The 20211-nt window shown below is 37.9% G+C and overlaps 1 protein-coding gene and 1 pseudogene across 2 annotated transcripts in view; one reads left to right on the forward strand and one right to left on the reverse strand.

Moving 5' to 3' along the window:
- Positions 1 to 20211, forward strand: part of LOC100734945 (piwi-like protein 3) — a 39950-nt gene that overhangs the window by 12940 nt on the left and 6799 nt on the right. For both annotated transcript variants that reach the window (XM_063225782.1, XM_063225783.1), the window contains exons 9-17: positions 985 to 1096; positions 4252 to 4378; positions 4599 to 4716; positions 5094 to 5208; positions 5993 to 6180; positions 13534 to 13603; positions 15146 to 15346; positions 15473 to 15576; positions 20055 to 20125. In XM_063225782.1, the coding sequence (XP_063081852.1) occupies positions 985 to 1096; positions 4252 to 4378; positions 4599 to 4716; positions 5094 to 5208; positions 5993 to 6180; positions 13534 to 13603; positions 15146 to 15346; positions 15473 to 15576; positions 20055 to 20125 (1106 nt within the window). The remainder of the gene's footprint in view (positions 1 to 984; positions 1097 to 4251; positions 4379 to 4598; positions 4717 to 5093; positions 5209 to 5992; positions 6181 to 13533; positions 13604 to 15145; positions 15347 to 15472; positions 15577 to 20054; positions 20126 to 20211) is intronic.
- On the reverse strand, positions 3151 to 4062 carry LOC106025253 (nascent polypeptide-associated complex subunit alpha-like; annotated as a pseudogene).

Genomic DNA, 20211 nt, shown 5'->3' on the forward strand with positions numbered 1-20211 from the left:
TGAGAACACTTAAAAATAGCCAGTAGGGAAATGCAAATGAAAATCAAAGGAGATTCCATTTCACATCCATTCAGATAGTTAAAATAAATAAAGAGCTATTAACAAGTTGATGGGGGCTGGGGGCTTAGCTCAGCAGCATAAGCACCTGCCTTGCAAGTAGGCGATCGTGAGTTCGATCCCCATTACCAATAAAAAGGAAAAAGACGGAAAAAAAAAAGTTGAGGATGTGGGAAAAGTGGAACCAACCCTCATATACTACCAGTTGGAATATAAAGTAAAGTTTCTTTGGAAAACAGTTTGTGTTGATTCAGATATTCCACACCTAGGGATATATCTAAGAGAAATAAAAACTGTCTACCAATATTGGCACATGAATGTCTATAACATGATTCATAGTAACACGGAATGTAAAGAATCCCAATATCTGTCGACTGGTGAACAAAATGTAGTGTATATCCATGTAATAAAATGTTATTTGGAAACAAAAGGAATTAAATATCAACGCTTGCTACAGCGCAAATGAATCTTTAAAATGTTATGTAAATCAAAGAAGATGCAAGGTCACATGTTGTATGATCCAATTTATACTAAATGTGTGACTAGGCAAATGTATAGACACAGAAATTTGATTAGTGACTGCATTAGGGCTGGAAGGCTTGAGTAAAATGAGTGATCCTTTATGGTTATGGAGTCTTTCCTTGAAAGACAAAAAGTACTAAAACTGGGGCCAGGGATATAGCACAAGTGCCTGCCTGGCAAGTGCAAGATAATGAGTTTGATCCCCAGGACCGAAAATAAAAGTACTAAAACTGTGGTGAATGCACAACTCTGTGGATATATTAAAAACCAAGGGCTTATTCTCTTACTTGGTGAGTTATATAGTATGTAAATTACATCCAAGCAGGCTAATAGAATTTAAAACTTATTTTGTGCTTTGTTATAAGTAAGTCAGGAATAATCTTTTACACTGCAATTATACCACAGATACAACAACAAAACCCACAAGGTGGCTGCTGTTAACTGGGATCTGAGTCCTAGAGATACATTTAAAAGATCAGATAGCAGTGAAATCACCTTTGTAGACTACTACATGCAGGTATGAAATTTTGTTTAAATATATTTTGTAATCATAACCTTTTCATAGTTAGTTTAAATTCTTATGTCTTATTTAGATGCCTTCAATATGCAAGTATTAATATTTTCCTTTTGGGACTGTGGCTTGAGTTACATTTATTTGATATATATTGAGTCATGTAATTGATTGCTTTGTGTGTAGGGTGAGTGTAACATAGATGGAATGACCACTTACCATCTGAAGTGATCTCAGTTATGTTCAAAATGTTATGTATAATTCATGGCTTTTTTTTTGGTACTGGGAATCAAACTCATAATCTCATGCTTGCCAGGCAGGCACTGTGCCGCTGTGCCCTATCCCTGGCCCCATGGCTTCTTTACTATTAAATCTGAGTATTCATAGAGAAATAAGTATATTTAGATCAATAAATTAAGATGTACCAGTTGGTAAGTGATTTTCTAGTTTTGACAGATGAAAGTAAGATTATTAAAACAACAGATTGCACATGAATGATACAGCAACTTCTGTTTTTATATAGGAACCCAAATTTGGTGACTTGGAGCCCTCAAATGCCAAGCTCTGCCACATACCAAGGAGATGGTTGCAGTTAGCACCTTCTCCTCCTCTGTGTGCCATACTTTAGTACTTGTACCTTTAATGAAAAAGCATTAGTGAATGCCTCCTGTGTAATCTAGATATCCATTCTAAGACCGTTATCTCACCTCAAGGAGCTTGTATCCTTGTAGCAGGCAGCGGAGTGGCAAATAAGGAAGCTATTCTGATAACTGTAAGAGATATGATGGAAATTGTCTGGGACCAGGTGGTCAAGGAAAGCTTTTCTGTGAAGCTGATAAAGGTGTGTCTAAAGGAATGAGTGAGCTGCGTGCAGATCAAGGAGAGAAGAATCAGGGCAGTGTTTCAAGGATAGGCCTGCTCTGTCCCTGTGTCGCACAAAGCTGGTATGTCCTTTAGAGAGCAATGGCAGAGTTACAGGGGTGGGCTGCATGAACAGGGCAGGGGTTGTGCCTTTACCGGAGGGTGTGTGTGTGGGACAGCTCATTCCTTTGGACATTCCCTTATCAACTTCTCAGAGAAACTTTCCTTGATCTAGTCTAACATCCAGACAATTTCCATAATATTTCTTATAGTTATCAGCACAGTTCTCTTATTTGCCTATCTTAAGATCTTATGTAAAATTTTGTGCACTGAGTTAAACTGAATTTTATTATCAAATGGTGTGATGTAGATGACTTAAGAAGGTCTTTTACAATTATCACTTATCTAATGTAGAGAATGGGCCATGTATACGTAAAAACCGGAGGCAGGAATTCAGTGGGGAGGTTGTTAAAAGGGTTTTGGGTAGATGATACTGGTCTGGGTCTTTTGAGTGACAGTAAGAGGATAGTATAACCCTTTGGCTTCACGTGAGGGAATGAGTGGATGGTGGCATCATTTTCTGTGATGGGAGAGTCTGGAGGAGCTGGCGTGGGGGTTGTTTTGGACCTGATATGTTTTCCTGAAGTTGCAAGGTGCATATTAATAATCATATGCCACAAGAAGGCTCTAGGACAGGGAAACAGGGCTAGATCCCAGCTGCCTTTAAAAAGCTATCTCCACTATAAGAAAAAAATGCAACCTGCATTAATATCATAAGAGTAGAAGATAGTACTCAACTTAAGAAGAATAGCTGTGAACACGGGATTTGAAAGCTTCTTGTTTAAGGTGGGAACTTTTCATGTGTTTGAAGGACAAATGATGCTAGAATTCGCGTTATAAGTTATCATAGGCAAGGACCTCGTCGCAGGCAGCATGGAAGAGTCTAGGAAGGGTCACTGTTTTGTTTGGAAGGAAGGTACTTTGTTCAAGAATTGCACCCAGTTCTGTTACTTTTTTCCATCCAATAAATCATAACTTTACTAGCGATAGAAACAGGACAAATTTCAAACCAAGATGCAGTTATACTTAGGAACATCAAAACAAACAAACAAATCCCCCAAAAGCAAAACCAGAAAAAACCCAGAAGAAAAAGTCCTTTCAGATGGTTACATTGTCAGTTTTCTAATAGACTTGTAGTGTCATGACTTCAGGGCTTAGACCACCTCTGCCCTGGAAACATTTTCTTATGACATACCAATTCTATGCCATTAACTTTCACATCTGTTTCATCAACCTTTTCCTATTGTACAGTTGGAGTCTCTATGTGTTCATGAATGTTTAGACAACTTTGAATTTCTTGGCACCTGCTAACTGTACTTGCTGAGATAAATCCTAAATCTTGACTTCCCTCAAAACTGTGTAGGTATATGAAGCTGGGCTCTAGTAGACATCTGGTTTTGTGGTGACAAAAAGGATATTATGTTCGCACATATTGACTCTAGTAACCCCTGTAACCTGCTAAAGACCTAGTTTGGACTTAAGCTTCCATGAGTTCTCTTATTCTGACTTTGTTTTGATCTACTTATTGGTTCTTCATCGATTTCTGCTGTTGCTGCTAGCTGGGCTTGTTGTGTGGTTGCTCATTTGAATTTTGCTCCTCGAGCTCTGCTACTGACTCATCATGGTCAGATTCTGTTCTAGACCCTGTCTCAGTCAGGGGTGGTGGCAACTCCTGCTTTGTAGAAGGAATAGTTTCTGTGGCTTTAGTCGACACTTTATGTGGAGAATCTATTGTTGTCTTTTTTGCAAATGTCTTGTCTTGCTGGAAACAGGGACTGAAAGTAGGGACAATAATACAGGAGAAGGATCGGAATAGATGTGTAATTGGAAATTTAAAAGGTGGCTGGGTTTCTCCCTATCCCTTTGAGGTAAGAGTCCTCTTTAAAAATTTCAGTATGCTTTAGAAATTCTAAAGGCAAGCCTGGTGAGAGCCACATATTAAGTGTCTGTCACCCATCTGTATATACAATTTAGAGGAAGGTAGCACAATGACTTGAATGTTTTGTGTGACCCCTAGAGCATTTGGCTATGTACAAGAAAAACAATCGCATGATCCCTGGAACATTGATAGTAAGACAATTTTAAAAGAATATACACATTCTTATGCCTGGGGGAAAAGCTCTCACTAGCATGTGTCTGGGCCTTTATGTAATTCCCTAAGCGAGTATATGTGTCTATTTATGTGATGTTATTTTGGTTTTGCTGATGGTCATGGAAGATTTCTTGCTTCTTTCGAACAGCAATATAATCAGATTATCACTGACTTAAATCAGCCACTCTTGGTCAGCCAAGGGAAGTGGAGAAGGGGCCAGAGGAATATATCACCTGAGCCTATACTGCTGGTTCCTGAGCTCTGCTACCTGACAGGTACTGCTGACATAGGTGGTCTCTAAAGAAGGCAGCCCCTCTTCACAAATCAGATTTAGTTGTGAAAACGTTCAAGCTTTTCAAAGAGGTCTCCCTGACCCAGAATTGTATCTGCTACATTGGTTGGTTGATCTCTGCCCCACCTCTGATACCACAGTTAAGTCTTTTCAAATATAAGTTTATTCTCACCTGTGCAGCTGTATTTTTTGAATTTTTAAAGGGCTACCAGATGACGTGGAGCAAAAACCTAACGAGATGGGTAATTTGACTAAATTAATGAAGCAGCCTCCTGAGGTTAGGAAGACAGAATCAGAAAACTTTGTTAGAAACGTAAACAAGTAAGTGCTTCTTTTATGACTGTGTTTATGCCTGTGTGTCATGTTGCACTCAAGTCAAGACCTGTGTTTATCCCTTTGACGTCTCAAATTCTTCTATTAAAAATTGGCTGTTTCAAAGAAAATGGAATTCTTTTTTTGGGAGGAGGAGCAACTCTAATTTTTCAGCCATTGCAATGGTAGAGAAGTTGGGTGGGTAATGAAACAGAGGCTCAGTTGCTTGTGTGAACAGGAGAAAAAAAGACAACATTATATCAGTGTTTCAGGGAGTTTTATCTGTGGGACAAACAATAATGACCTTCTGGTTCAAGACAAATTGCCCTCAGCTAACTGCTTTTTCTTATTTAGTTTGAGCACACTGGAAATATTTTAATTTTCAGAAATTTGACAGAACAAAGTGACCTTCAATGCTGGAGTCTGAGTTTTGATACCAACTGTTTGTCCGTCTTGGGAAGAGTTTTGGGAGGTGTAAAAGTAGTCCAGCGTAAGAAATCGGTAAGAAGGATTCAAGGTTGTGTTTGTCATAGTTGGATCAAATAAGTCCTGCAAAATGAAATGGATTTGGCCATGTGAATAACTGAATCTTGCTCTCCTTTTAGACCATGTATTTTTTTCTATATGAGAGGGCAGACAGACATTGAATAATCATGTGCATAAAGTGCTCAGCATGTAATAAGCCATGATACACTATTATCTAGTTAGTATTATGGATATTTGCTCACAGATTTTTGGAAGATCAATCTTTCAAATGTACCCTTACAGATCAAATACTAGAATCAAACAATGTTAAATACAGGAATCCGGGTTAAAAGAAAAACTGTAGATGATGAAAGTCTCAACAGTATTTGAGGAAAGATAGATTCATGAATTGGTCAGTACTCAGAGCAGAAGTTCTGAGAGCTCCATGCCAGCAGTCTGGGTGGCAAGTTCACATAGGCTGACATGGAAGTAAAACAAAATATATTCAATTGGATAGGGTGGGAGGATCCTAGCTGGAGGTTAGTTGGTGGTTTCTGGTTGATACAGTTCATAGTTTATTACCTTGGGCTTTGGTTTGCCTACTTAGGAGTTAAAACTATGGGAGTTGTCCTACTCTAACAGTCTTGAAACTTCTTAACACCTATTACAGATTTCCTGTTTTACTAATTCTGTTTTAAGTATTGAATCCAGTCATTATTTGGGCTTTCAATTGGAAATAGCACAGATACACAATGGAAAAGGACCTTGAGTAATTGATTTAAAAACAATAAAATGTTTTACGTCTTGAATTCTTTTCCAGTTTGATGTTAACCAAGAGCTAGCAGAGTGGATGAGAGAATCAAGAAGTACATGGTTACTTTCAGCAAAGTCACTAAATAAGTGGGTGCTACTTTACCCCAAGGAATACGAGCTCCAAGCCAAAGCCTTACAGCACAATTTAAAAAGAGTCAATGATCCCATGGGCGTAACTGGGGACGAAGGATATTTGTAAGTAGAGCAGAAATTATTTCCAGTGTGAAGCTGAAACAATCGGATAGATGTGCTAGCAATCTAAGTGTGGAGTCACCGAAACATTAACTTTCAGGAATAATTTAATGAAGCTCTGAAACCTTGTAAATGAAGTTTAATCTTTGCCAGGCAACAAATATTAAAATGTCATTTTGTGTTCTATGATTTGTGGCTATTATGACATGTGGAAAAAGACATGAAAATTAACAATTTTTAAAAATCTTTTATTTTGAAGGTAGTAAAATGCAACAGGACAAGATGGAACAAAGCCAGTTTAGACAGTGCAGTGAAATTGGTGCAGAACCTCACAGCAGGTTACCAGAATAACAGTAATAGGTTCCATAGTATATCTCCTTATCTTCACAATAGTTGTTCTGTCAAAATAACATATCAAATAACTTATCAAAATAACATTGAATCAAGCAATACTACTAATTAGAATAAAGAAAATAGTGAAAACAACATTTGCCTTCAAAGAGATGGTAGAAAGAAATCTCCCTTATTTGCTATATTGAATATGATCAGCCTCCCAAGAGATGCTCAGATCTTTGGCTCCCATTTGCTAACCGGGGCGGGGGAGGGGGGAGATGGGATGTTTGATTCTCAGCCTGGCACTGGTAGGCTCATGGCCATGTATCAGGGAGGCGAGCTGATTGCTTGGTTTCCCAGCACCCTAAGTTTCAGCGCAGCGCCGATCTCAGGAGACGCTGGTGGTTCTCGCCCTGGGGCAGCCGCAGCCTGCCACAGCACAGCTGCTTACCAGGGGGGCTGAGAATTAACAATTTGAATGGAGAGTATAAAGAACTAGGTCCCAATCATATTTTGAAAAATTAAAATTCTTTTTTTAAAAGGAGACTTCAATTCTTAGAGCAAATTTAGGTTCAGAGCCAAATGAAGAGGAAGGTAGGGATTTCCCATATACCCCTTGCCTTTCAGGTGTGCATACGTTCTCATTATCTTCCCTTGCCTGAGTGGTACATTTATTGTCTCCACTGTTTTGCCTCCTGGAATGTCATGTACTTAGAAGTACACAGTATGTAGCCTTTTCAGATTGGCTTTTTTAGCTAATGTGCATCTAAGTTTCTTCCACCTAAGTTTCTTCACGGCTTGGCAGCTCATCTCTCCGCCTCCTGCCCTCATCCTCCACGTCCCCTTTCCTCCTCCCCCGCTTCTTCCTCCTATTCCCCTTTCCCCTCCTTCTCTCCTCTCTTCTCCCTTCCCCTTCTTTTCCCTCTCCCTAGTCCTTTTCCCTTGCCCTCCTTTTTCTTTCTTTCTCCTCCTCCTTCCTATTTAGCCTGTCTTCCTCTTCCTTCCTCTTCTTTCCTCTTTGTCCTCTTCTTCCTCTGTCTTCACTTTCATCCTCTTCCTCCTCCTTTTTCAGTCACTTTTATATATTGCTGATTGAACCCAGAGTTTCAGGTGTGTTAGGTACCTGAAGCATTCTAACGCTGTTACCCAGGCTGGTCTTGAACTTGTAGCCTCCTGCCTGAGCTTCCTGAGTAGCTGGGATTACAAGTGTGAGTCATGGTGCCCGTCCCAGCACTGTTAGTACTGAATACTATTCCACTGTCTATATATGTACTACAGTTTATCTATTCATCTACTGAAGGACATCTTGGTTACTTCTGAGTTTTCATGGTTTTGAATAAAGCTTCTGTGGATATAGGTTCTCAACACCTTTGAGTAGATACCAAGGAATGCAATTGCTTATGCCACTGAGCTATATTGCTGGTCCTGGAGCTTCTTTTCATATGTTTACTTATTTATCTTCATCTTAGTATCTTCCTTGGAAGGTGTTTGTTAAAGTGTTTGGTTCATTTAAAACCAGATTGTTGCTGGACATCATGGCAAACTCCTGTAATCTAGCACTCAAGAAACTGAGGTAGGAAGATCATCATGAGCTCAAGGCCATCTGGAATGCACAGTGAGCACGAGGCCAGCCTGAACTACAAAGTGTGAGACCCTGTCTCAAAAATACACAAAAGAATCAGGTTGTTCATTAGTTTTAAGAGTTTTTTTTTTTTGATACCAGGGATCAAATTCTTTTCTTTGTTTTTGTTTTTGTGACAGGGTCTTGTTATGTAGTTCAGGCTGGCCTTGAATTTGTGGTGAATCCCCCCTGCCTCAGCCTCCCAAGTGCTGGGATTGTGGTATGCACCATCATGCCTGATTTAAGAGTTCTTGGTATGTTTTGGATAATAGTCTTTTATCAGGTGTGACTTTTGCAAGTATTTTCTCATAGTTTGTAGCTTTTCTTCTCAGTTTCATGGCAATGTCATTTCTAGAGCAGTGATTTTTAATTTTAATGAAGTTCTACTGATATTTTTTCATGGACCATACCTTTGATATTATACCCAAAGTTCCTGCCATAACAAAATCATGGAGGTTTTCTCCTATAAAACTCCAGGAGTTCTATATTTTTGTTATATTTAGGTTTAGAGTCCATTTTGTATTAATTTTTGAGAAGTGTTTAAGGTTTGTCTAGAATTTTTATCTATTTTTTTACATAAAGTTGTTCAATGGGCACCAGGATCATTTTATTGAAAAAAAATATTTTTACTTCATTGTATCATCTTTGTTCCTTGACTCTATTTACACGAATCTGTTTTTAGCTATATTCTTTACCTCTGATCAATTTGTTTATGCTCTTACCAATACCACACACTGGGTAGTTTTCTAGCAAGTCTTGAGATTGGACAGTTTGGTCTTTGTTTTTCTTCAATATTATACTGGTCGAGTTTTTTGTTTTTTGGTACTGGGGATTGAACTCACGACCTCACAATTACCTGGCAAGTGCTTGAGCCACTGAACTAAATCCCTGGCCCTATTCTGGTTGTTTTGAGTCTTTTGCTTTTCCTTTCAATCTTTCAAAATCCTTTTGCCAATATCCACAAAGTAATTCGCTGTAGTTTTGTCTGGGTTATATTACATCTTTAGGTTAAATTCAGAAAAACTGAGATTGTGATAGTAGCATCTTTCTATTCATTAACATGGGATATTTGTCCTTTTAGTTCTTTTAAAGTATATTTCCATAGAAAGTATAGCTTCCCACACTTGATCTTATACTTATTTTGATGTATGCCTAAATATTAAATTTTGGGAATGGATGCTAATATAAATGATACTATATTTTAAATTCTTCTCAAATTCTGTTTTGTTAATTGCTGGCATAAAGAAATCAATTGATTTTTGCATATTAACATTGTATCCTGTAACCTTGCTATAATCCCCTGTTAGTTTCAGGAGTTGATTCTTTCAGATTTTTTTCATAGACATGGCATCTACAAACAAAGACAGTTTGTTTTATATACTAATCTACTTTTGACTTCTACATTACATTAATAAAATTTTCAATTTAAAAGGAGTATTGAGGAGAGGGGATACTTCTGCTTTTTAAAAAAGTTGTCTGGTTTTTCTTTTTCATAACCCCTTATCTTATTAAATTTCTGATAATTCCAACATCCTCTATTATCTGGTTCTGAAGTTTGCTCTGTCTTGTGTATTTTGTTTGTTTGGTACCAGGGATTGAGCTCACGACCATGTGCTTGCAAGGCCGGTGCTTATGCCACTGAGCTAAATTCCCAGCCCCTGACTTGTGTACTTTTTAAACTTTTGGTATGCCTTGTAATTTTCCCCATGACTAGATGTGATTTACCATGTGGGAAAAGAATGTGCTATAAATAGACCTCTAATCATGTGGCTGTAAGGTGTAGGGAACTGCAGTCCTGTAATTCTCATTTGCTTAGTGAGATTGTGTCCTGGACTGTAAACTTCATAAATGTTTTACATTTTACTCCTTTGCTATGTGGGACAGGATAACTGGTTGATACTATGTGGGTATTTCTTTTCTACCTTATAGAAGGCTGGAACTGACTAGAGTTTATATTTCCCTTTCCTCATGTGGATTAGGATTAGTTAAGTACTTTCTCCTGAAGACAGGCCTTGTTAGGAAGAAAAGAATGCTCTGGGAGTATTTCAGAAGGGAATGTTTTCTTCCCTTGGTTAGGGGCAGCAGGAAATTTTTTCTGACATCTTCTGTGAAGAACTGGTTGATTTTTTTTTTTGTAGAGCAGTGGTCCCAAGCCTTCTTGCCACCAGTGGCCAGTTTTGTGGAAGACAGCTTTCCACTGATGGGGCAGAGCAGAGGGAGGAGGGCTGGGTTGGAACGATTCAAGTGCATTACATTTATTGTACATGCTATTTCTAGTACATTGTAATATATAATGAAGTAATTATACAGACTTAGCATACTGCAGAATCAGTGGGAGCCTGGAGCATGTTTTCCTGCAACTGGGTGACCCCCTCTAAGCGTGATGGGAGACAGTGTGTTGCTTGTGTCAAGTCTACTCGGTAATCTCATTTTGGATGCTGTCCCCGCAGAAAATTCTCTTTCACAAAGGTAGGATAGTGTTTTGGAAATGAAAGATGGCTTTTTAGTGCTTTTTGTGGCAATCGTAGGCTATTTTACCTGAACTTTAATCCAGAATAAATGGAGATTTGAAGTTGTCTCAAACATTTTTCATGTGTGTGTTTAAGACTAAATCTTACTATATCATTTCAGTCTGGACTCAAACTAATGTCAGTCCTCCTGCCTCAGCCTCCCAAGTGCTGGGATTACCATGTCTCCCTCTAACATATTTTCAAGTCCATCATTTTTGATCTCTAGCAGTTGATCCTCTTCTAGCACAAAGTCAGTTCACCTGGATTATTCACAGTTGGGCAATAGGTCCATTCCTTCCCAGTTTAGGGGTCTTTTGTGCTCAAAGTCTTGTGAAAGCTAAGTAGGCATCATGCACTAGCTGGGAGAAACCTGGCTCACTCACTTTCAAAATGTCTGCTGATTTCTAGAACAGGTCAAAAATCCCAATGTCCAGTCATCATTCCCATAATTCCAATTTGACTTTGAATGAATCCATATTAGCCCCCTTGCTTCAGGTATTAGAGAGGACTTGACTGCTCCACATTCTTCTCAGAGCTGTGCCAACAGATACGAGTTCAGGGCATGCACTTTAATGTGGTTATAACTTCACATTTTAAAGGATATGCTTTAAATTAAGGTGATATTTTTCTGCTAGCCAATATTTCTCAATGGATGATAGTGTGTAGACTCACATTTGGAAGCAATCTCTTGGACTTAAGTAGTAAAATAAAAAAGCTGTCCAGTCATGGCAACCACTCTGTCTATGCATACTCCAACATAAAAGGCTAATTCAGTTTTCCTGACTTGTAATCATTTAGAGACTTGAACAGTTTTGCAACTGTGGTTGTGTTTGGCAACAAAAGTACACACAATTTATCCTCATGTGTGTCCTGAAAATTATATTGCACAAAAACAACTATTTTGTCAACACTGATAAGACTCAACTTGGGTTACATACCGTAGTGATTCATTAATTCTAACAATTGTGCCTCAGTGTCTTCTGTTTCAATTCATCTAGTTATAGTAAAAAGAGAAACACGTACCACCTCTTGAACCACAGGCTCTCCTACTTGTTAATGACAAATGTCCTTAGCAGCAGGTGGAATCAACTCTTTACCCAGAGTGAAGGGCTTAACTCGGCAACACGGCTATTAAGAATAGTCTGTTAGAGCAGAGACTTCACCAAGAGGTAGCCTTCAGTAATTGCTTCTGTTTTTTGTGTTCACATTTTTCTTTTGCACAGCTCCAAATGACTATCTTTTAATGCAGGGTACTTGGTCTTCATGCAGCAAAACAGTTTTGAAAGTTTTATGGGTTCGTTGGGTATCTCTTCACTGCACATTACACAAATAGGCTTGGAGAATGTGTATCACTTGTTGCAGTGAACCTATAATTTAAGAAAGACTCTTGGTACTTTAAATCAACCTCCGTCCCTTCCTTCCTTCCTTTCTTCCTTCCTTCCTTCCTTCTTTCCCCCTCCTTCCCTCTTTCTTTTACTCTGTCTCTCTGTCTCTCTCTCTCTCTCTCTCTCCCCGCTTTCTTTCTTTTTTTGAGACAGGGTCTCATACATAGTTCAGGCAGGCCTTGAACTCACTGTGTAGCCTAAACTGGGCTCAAACTCATGGCAGGCCTCCTGCCTCAGCCTCCTGAGTGCTGGGATTACAGGCATATGCACCCACACCATGCTTTAAATGCCACTTTCTTTTTGTTGGCAGTGTTAGGGTCTTTTACTGTATCACCTTTGGGTCTTTCTCCTTATTCAGAGAAGCTCTTCAGGGACATTTGACTTTTTTTTTTTTTTCTTTTGGCTAAGGTTAGCCTGTGGGCTTACCAGAACTGTGACTGAGACAAGTGTACAGTGGGGGATTGAGGCACAGATGGAAGTGGTAAATAAAATAATGGGCAGGCCATGCACAGACTGAAATAAGCACTGGATTCTGACTTTGAGATGCCAGCAGGTGCAACTGTATAGTTGAAATACATCTCATTAGCTCTACTAAATAGCCTGCCAACAGGTATAATTTGTCACTTGCCATTCACTAATAGGGTTTTGGTATGAGTCTGCAAGCAATTGACTTACTATACTTTCTGTGTAGTCCCACTGCTCCATTAACTCTCATCTGTATTTGTGGCCACTCCCCAGGACTAGCATTACCCCTTCAGCTCTCGCTCGGATCACCGGCCATTTGATTCTCATAAGGATCATGCAACCTAGATCCCTTGAGTGTAGTTCACACTAGCATTTGTATTCCCTGTGGGAGTCTAAGACCACAGCTGATCTGACAGGTGGCGACAGGCGGCGACAGGCAGTAATGCAGCTGATGGGGAGTGGCTGTGAATACAGATGAAGATTCACTTGCTTGCCCTCTGCTTGCTTCTTGCTGGCTGGCTTGGACCTCTGTCCTACAGGTAAATCTTGCCAAACTGTGGAGGCCTCTTGGTGACTGTCAGGATTAAAAACCTGGCGTTTTTAATCCTCACAGTTGTATACTTGGAGCCTCCAGGGTGTCGATCACAGTTTAAGTTGGTTGGTTTGGTCCTGGAACCATTTCCCTGGGAGCTTTTCTCCGAGTCTTCCTGCTCAGGTGAGATGTTCCTCCCCATGTTCACCTGTTTTTCCTATCTTGGAGGCAACAGTTTGCCCTGTGTCCTCACCACTATTAGGGATACTAGAAGAATTGTTCAATTTTTTTTTTGTCAGTCTGTTGGGCTTTTTACTTGGTATTGTGACTGAGTGGTGACTTCTAAGCCCCTTACAAAGGGAACATGAATCTAAAAGTCTCTTTTTTTTCTTTAAATAAACTTCTAGTTTTATTTAACATCTTGACATCTTATATTTCATTCATTATGGTAAAGATTTGTGTTTCTTTATTCATTCTCTTGTGAATATTGAGAATAAATTTATTTTCTAGGCAAGCAGTAGATGACCCTAACTCTTATATATCTACATTACAAAGATGTGTTACCTCACAAACGACCATGGTAAGTGTCTGCTTATTATTTGTGCATTCAGTAATGGTTGTTTTAAAACTACATTTTTTATGTATCTTAGAATTTAGGATGCTTCCATTGGTTTACTAAACTTGTAGTAAATGCAGATATACCTCTATAACATAGTGAATTTCATCTGTGAGACTGTCATTCTCTTTAAATCCTCTCGCCTTATTCACTGGGATGGATAAATAACCACGAGAAAATACAGCCTCAGTGGCTGGCATCATTTGAGTCCTCAGTTCCCTCTTGCCATAATCCCTGTGATTATTGCCTTCTTAGACCCATTGAGTCTTAGGCAGGAATATTTCTATGCTGTCATCCAGCTTGACTGTGTCTTCCCAGGAGATGAGATTATGTTATCCCAGAAGCTGAAACTTTAGGTGGTTCCTAGGCAGTAACTGGTAGAATAATATTAAGGAGAAAAAGAAAACAAGTCCTCAGAAGTAAGGATTATGAAAGTACTATATATGCATCAAAATTTATATGAATCAAGTAGATAATGGGCTTATACACTCTGAACATGCCAAGATTCTTGAATTTAAAACACTCAGAACAGGGGAAACCACAATATGGATGCAACAAATAAAAGGAACAAAGCAAAATCAGAGGCAATATGGAAAACAACAAGTTTAAAACTGGTTCTTTGAAAATATTAACTTTTACATCCTCAAGAATGAAGAAATGAAAGACTAAGGTTAAACATTAGGAGCCAGTAGAGTTCATTAGTGTAGTCACTGGAGATGAAAGAAACGTGCAAAGAACACACAGTTACTGTGTCTTAGTAAACTGAAATATTGAAATAACTTACAGGAAAATACAAATAACTGATATAATGAAATATGGGGAAATAGTTCTCTTAATAAGTGCAGATCATATACAATTGAAATTTCACACCTTTTCTAGTGAAAGTAAGAAAACTTAATATGTTGTGAGAAGTTCTTTAATCTGATAAAGAACGTCTACCAGAAATTTCTTACAGGCATCGTGTTAATTACATTTTGCTGAGGTGTCTATTGAAGTCAGGGTCAGGCCACGTGGGAACCATCTTTCCTAACTGCTTGGTGGGCTTGCTGGAGGTCCTTCCCAATCTTTGAAGCCTTATAAGTCAGGTGGTTTCCAAGCCTGTTCTCTCAGCAGTAAAATGGGCAGAATAGTAGCTGTATCAGTGGGTGCTTGAAAGAATTAACTGAGTAAAGTAAGATACTAGCAAGTACCCTACATATAATGATCACCCTGCAAGTGATGACTATCCTGATACTGTATCTTTCTATGTCCCTAATACACCCTTGTCACCCCCTGGGTAAGTTCCCTAAATGGAATACTCAGGAAAAAGTATTTTTCAATTGAAGCAATTGGTGCACATTACTGAATTGACTGTTTGCAGCATTTTTCTTGTACACACCTTCACCCTCTAATGTAACTCTAGACCCTCCACCCTCTTAGACTCCAGTATTATCTTAAATAGACTTTAGTTTGTTGGCACTGTACCTTGAGATGGTCTTAAGACTTTAACATTTGCTTGCTTTCAAGGTAGTTTGTGTACTGCCTGACAATGAGAAATACAGGTATGATGCAATAAAAAAATATCTGTGTATCAAATGCCCGACTCCAAGCCAGTGTGTACTAGCAGAGACCTTAGAGTTTAAGAAAACTTATATGACCATTATTACAAAGATTGCCCAGCAGATGAACTGCAAGATGGGAGGAGCCCTCTGGAAGGTGCAAACAAATGTATGTATGATTTCATTATACTCTCTTAATTTATGTTTAGTGGAATTTAATAGTCTGTGTTTGATCTAATGATTAAGTTTTGTTTATATTCTAACTCAATTCACTACCTTTTTCTTTAAAATGAAGTTACGGAAAACAATGTTCGTTGGTATCGATTGTTTCCATGATATTATAAACCGGCAGAACTCCATTGCGGGATTTGTGGCAAGCATCAATGAGGAATTAACCCAGTGAGTAAGCTTTGGCAGATACGCGTTGCTAAAGTGATTGTCTTACAGTATTTGGCAGACATTTAGTTGGTATCTGTTTAGTTTAGTTGATTCTTAGATAGGTAGTCTCCTGACTTCCTGGCAAAGTGATGTTTCCAAAACATTTTGCATAGCTAGATGGCTGCAGATCATTTTCTTTGATTCCCAACAGACCACAAATGTGGCAACCAAAAATCCTAAAAACTTACCTGTTTCTGTGTATTTCTTTGGGTCATACAATTGGCACCACGTTGTCTCCTGGACTGTCTTCTTCCAAGTCTGTGTAAGTGTGGCAGTATCTATTTCTTTGTGATTGTAGCACAGAGGTCCTTGTGATTTGCTGGCTGTTGGCTTCTGGCGAGTCTCAGCTCATACTGTTTTCCATGTACCCCTCCACCTTCTTACCACCCAGAGGCCCACCGGTACTGGACCTTGGTATCGTGATACATTTCTATGTAATGCACCTACAAATAGAGACATGCCTCTATATTCTACACTTCTTTTTTCTTCCAGAGCCCTTCTCTCTTTCTGCTCTTAGAGCAGAAACCATGTTGATATCTTTAAATGAGTCTGTACCCTTTTGAAGTTTGTAGACCTTGTGTATTACATGACATGTAACTCTGGAAAATCATTGTTAATGATGTTTGTAGCCTACTAGGGTATAATTTTAGAGTGTTCCTTTTTTCCAGGCATGAAGTAACTTTTATTTGTTATAGACTCTGAGAGAAATAGAAACCTTTCATTTTCCTTGGCCCTGCTGCTGATTCACAGGTTTTTATGTGGCTTTTTAGAATGTATTTCTGGGTTACAGAGTTGTGCATTCTTGTATAAATGTTTCTCTATATAAAAGCAGTATTTTAATATGTTGTTATAACTGAAGGTAATAACTAGTAGTCATCATCTCTCAGTAAACTATAAAGGCAAAAAATTCACAATAAATCTCAAATAGGTTGGTAATTTCCCAGATGGCTTTTTAGAAAAGTTGACAAAAATTTATCATCGTGAAATACACTAATGGCTATTTTATTTCCATGAAGTTTCAAAAGATTGTCAGTATATTTGCCTATAATTATGCACAAGATCTGAGTCTTCATAAATGAAACATATTATAAGCCAGAATTATTATAAATTATACTGGCTTTATCTTGTCTTCCTCTTCTGGCCCATTAGTATTGGTTATTAAGCCCACAGTAAGGATATTTTTATTTTCTTATTTCCTGTGTGCCTATTTCTTTAAAAATTTTCAGGAAATACTATTTTTATTGAATTTTACAAAAAATTGCCAAATAAAGGGATTTTGTTGGGTTCTGGAGTTCTTGAAAGACGAAGTAGATAATGGAGGAAATTTTAATGTTTTCATAATTTCTAATTATTGCATTAGATCATGCCTTTAAGTGTTTTTGGCAACAATTATTCATAAATTTACTGTCACATTTTTGGTAGTGAATGGGTTGCTCAAAATCATGTGTGAATACAAAACTATATGTATTTGTTCTAATAAAGTTACCTTAGTGGTCATCTTAAAAATACAAACAAAAAATTTCTGATTTGTTTACCTAGATTGTCTAATGTACAACATGAAATAATATCTACCTATTAGGGAGAACATGTGATATTTGTCTAAGTCTGGCTTAATTTGTTCAATGTGATGATCTCCTGAGCCAAAGGAAAAAATTTTGTTCTTCATGGTTGAGTCTCCATTATGTTATATATGCTACGTTTTCTTTACCCATTCATCTGTTCATGGGCATAGGGTTGTTTCCGTATCTTGGCTATTGTGAATTGTGCCACAATAAACATGTGTTTTCAAGTATCTCTGTAGTATGCTGAATTTAATTTCTTTGGATATATACCAAAGCGTGGGCTAGCTGGATGAGATGGTAGCTCTATTTTTTTTGTTTGTTTGTTTTTGAGAAACTTATTGCCATTAATGTTCTCGCCATCTGTATAGAAGTGTTTGTCTTCCTCAGTTGCCTTTATTTTTTGTATTCTTGATAGCCATTTTGACTGGGGTGAGATGAAATTTCAATGCAGTCATGATTGTGTATTAAAGGTGTCAAAAATTTTTGCATACATTTGTTGGCCTTTTGTGCTTCCTTGAGACATGTCTGTTCAGTTTGTATGTCCATTTATTGGCTGGGAAATTTTATTGTCTTAATTTTTTTTTTTTTTTGTCTTTTTGAGACAGGGTCTCTCTAGGCAGTTCAGGTTGGCCTTAAGCTTACTTTGTAGCGTAGGCTAGTCTCAAATTTGCAATTATCCTCCTGCCTCAGCTTCCCGAGTGCTGGGATTACAGGCATGAGCCATCACGCCTGGTTTGTTAAAACTATTTTAGATATTGATGCTCTGTTGGAAAAGTAGCTGGCAATGGTTTTCTCCCATTCCGTAGGCTCTCTTTGCTCTGTTATTTGTTTCTCTTACTGTGCAAAGAATTTTTAATTTGATGGATTTTCATTTGCTGATTCCTGCTATTTTCTGTGCTATTGTAGTCCTGCTGAAGAAGTCTTCTCCCATGCCCTGTGGCCAATATTTTCCATATGTTTTCTTTTTTTTTTTTTTTTTTTTTTTTGGTCTTTTTTTCTTTTTTATCGGTACCAGGGATCAAACTCACGACTGCCTGCTTGCAAGGCAGGTGCTTATGCTGCTGAGCTAAATCCCCAGCCCCTGTATGTTTTCTTTTAGGAGTTTCAGATGTTCAAGTCTTATACCTAAGTCTTTGATCCATTTGGAATAGATTTTTGTACAGAATGAGAGGTAGGGATTTAATTTCATTGTTCTGTCATTGGATATCCAATTTTTCAAGTACTGTTTGTTTTCTCTCATGTGTACTTTTGACTCCTTTGTCCAGAATCAGATCACGATAGTTGCATGGGTTTGTTTCTATGTATCAATTCTGTCCCATTGGTCTGTCTGTTTTTATGCTTGTATCACTGTTTTTGTTATTATGGGATTTGTTGTGTAGTTTGAAATTGGATATTATATTGCCTCTGGCCTTGCTTTTTTGTTTAAGGTTGCTTTGGTTTTTGTGTTTCTATATAAACTTTAAGATCATTTTTCTTAGTTCTGTGAAACATGCCTTTTTTTTTTTTTTTTTTTGCGGTACTGGGGATTGAACTCAAGACCTTGCACTTGCCAGGCAGGCACTTATGCCACTGAGCTAAATCCCCAGCCCATGTCTTTGGTAGTTTGATGGGAATTGCATTGAATCTGTGTGCACTGCTTTTGGTAATATGGGCATTTAAATAATATTAATTCTGACGATCCATGAACATGGTAGGTCTTACCATCTTGTGTCTTCCTCAGGTTCTTTCTTCAGTGTTCTGAAATTTTCATTTTAGAAGTCTTTCACCTTTTTGGTTACATTGATCACAAGTATTTTTTTAGAAAATATGTTACGCATTGTTTTGATTTTTCTCAGTTCATTATTTGTATACAGAAAAGTTATTTTTTAATATTGATTTTTATATCTTGCTACTGAATTTAACAGCTCTAAAGATCTTTTGGTGGAGTCTTCAGGGTTTTCTATGTATATGATATTATCTGCAAACACAGCTAATTTGATTTCATTTCCTATTTGTATTCCTTTCATTTCATTCTGTTTAGTTTGAACTTTAGCTATTGCATAGGAGTGATGACAGGAGGCATCCTTTCCTTGTTCCTGATTTTGGCAGTGTTTTCTTTAGGGAAGGTCCATCTTTAGTCTCATGGTTGACATCTTTTTTTCTAAGTCATTCTGATTCTATATAGTAACATTGTTTTGCTCTGCCTTCTCTTTGGAATTAGAGGCTAATATTGGCATTCATATGGAGAAATTATTATTCATTGGCTAGGTAGTTTTGAGCAAAACTTTCCATGTCCAACTGCTGGTAATTCAGCAGTGAAGCAGAGCCAAAACCTTTGTTGTATTCCATTGAACTTAAATCCTGATAACAAAATAAAAAAAAATTCCATAATGTGAAGTAGTCAAATGAGCTTGCTGTGAGGGAAACAACCACCCAGTAAGGGAATATAAACTTGAGACAAGATGTGATTTTACTGGACATTTTGAAATGGTCACAGTAATTGTCATCAATTACAAAACAAGCTGCTTCTTGCAAAAATTACTATGAATGAACCACTGCTTGAGACATTAACCACAAGGCAGGAATGTCCAGGAACACTGAATTTTCATTTGACCACATTCCTTAGTGGGTAAGACTACAGTAGTCCTGCACATTGAAAACATGAATGATTTGTAATGTTAGTAAGTGCTTTCATTTGCTTTGTGTACTTTTGAAAAATCTTACAAATGCCTAAGATATTAGAAGAGAACATTACTTTTGATCTCTATAGGGATGTAAAAAAATTTGTTCTTAATTGGAAACTTATAGTGACTTTTCTTCTTGGTAATAAGCTAGTTCAGAATTCAAATGATGACTTTTTAAATTCCAACAGAACCTTAATTATTTCTCTGTGAACAGGTGGCACTCCCAGTGTATCTTCCAGGAACCTGGACAGGAGATTGTGAATGGGTTGAATCGCTGTTTGGAAGGTCAGTGTCTTAAGGAGGTTGGCATACCCACTCTATAGTAATAGCTCTCTGTAACTGGACATAATGCCCTCAGAGACCATCTAGTC

This window comes from Cavia porcellus, unplaced genomic scaffold (genome assembly GCF_034190915.1).
Source record: "Cavia porcellus strain 051 isolate PalLab524CR breed Dunkin Hartley unplaced genomic scaffold, mCavPor4.1 scaffold_16, whole genome shotgun sequence".
Lineage (NCBI taxonomy): Eukaryota > Metazoa > Chordata > Mammalia > Rodentia > Caviidae > Cavia > Cavia porcellus.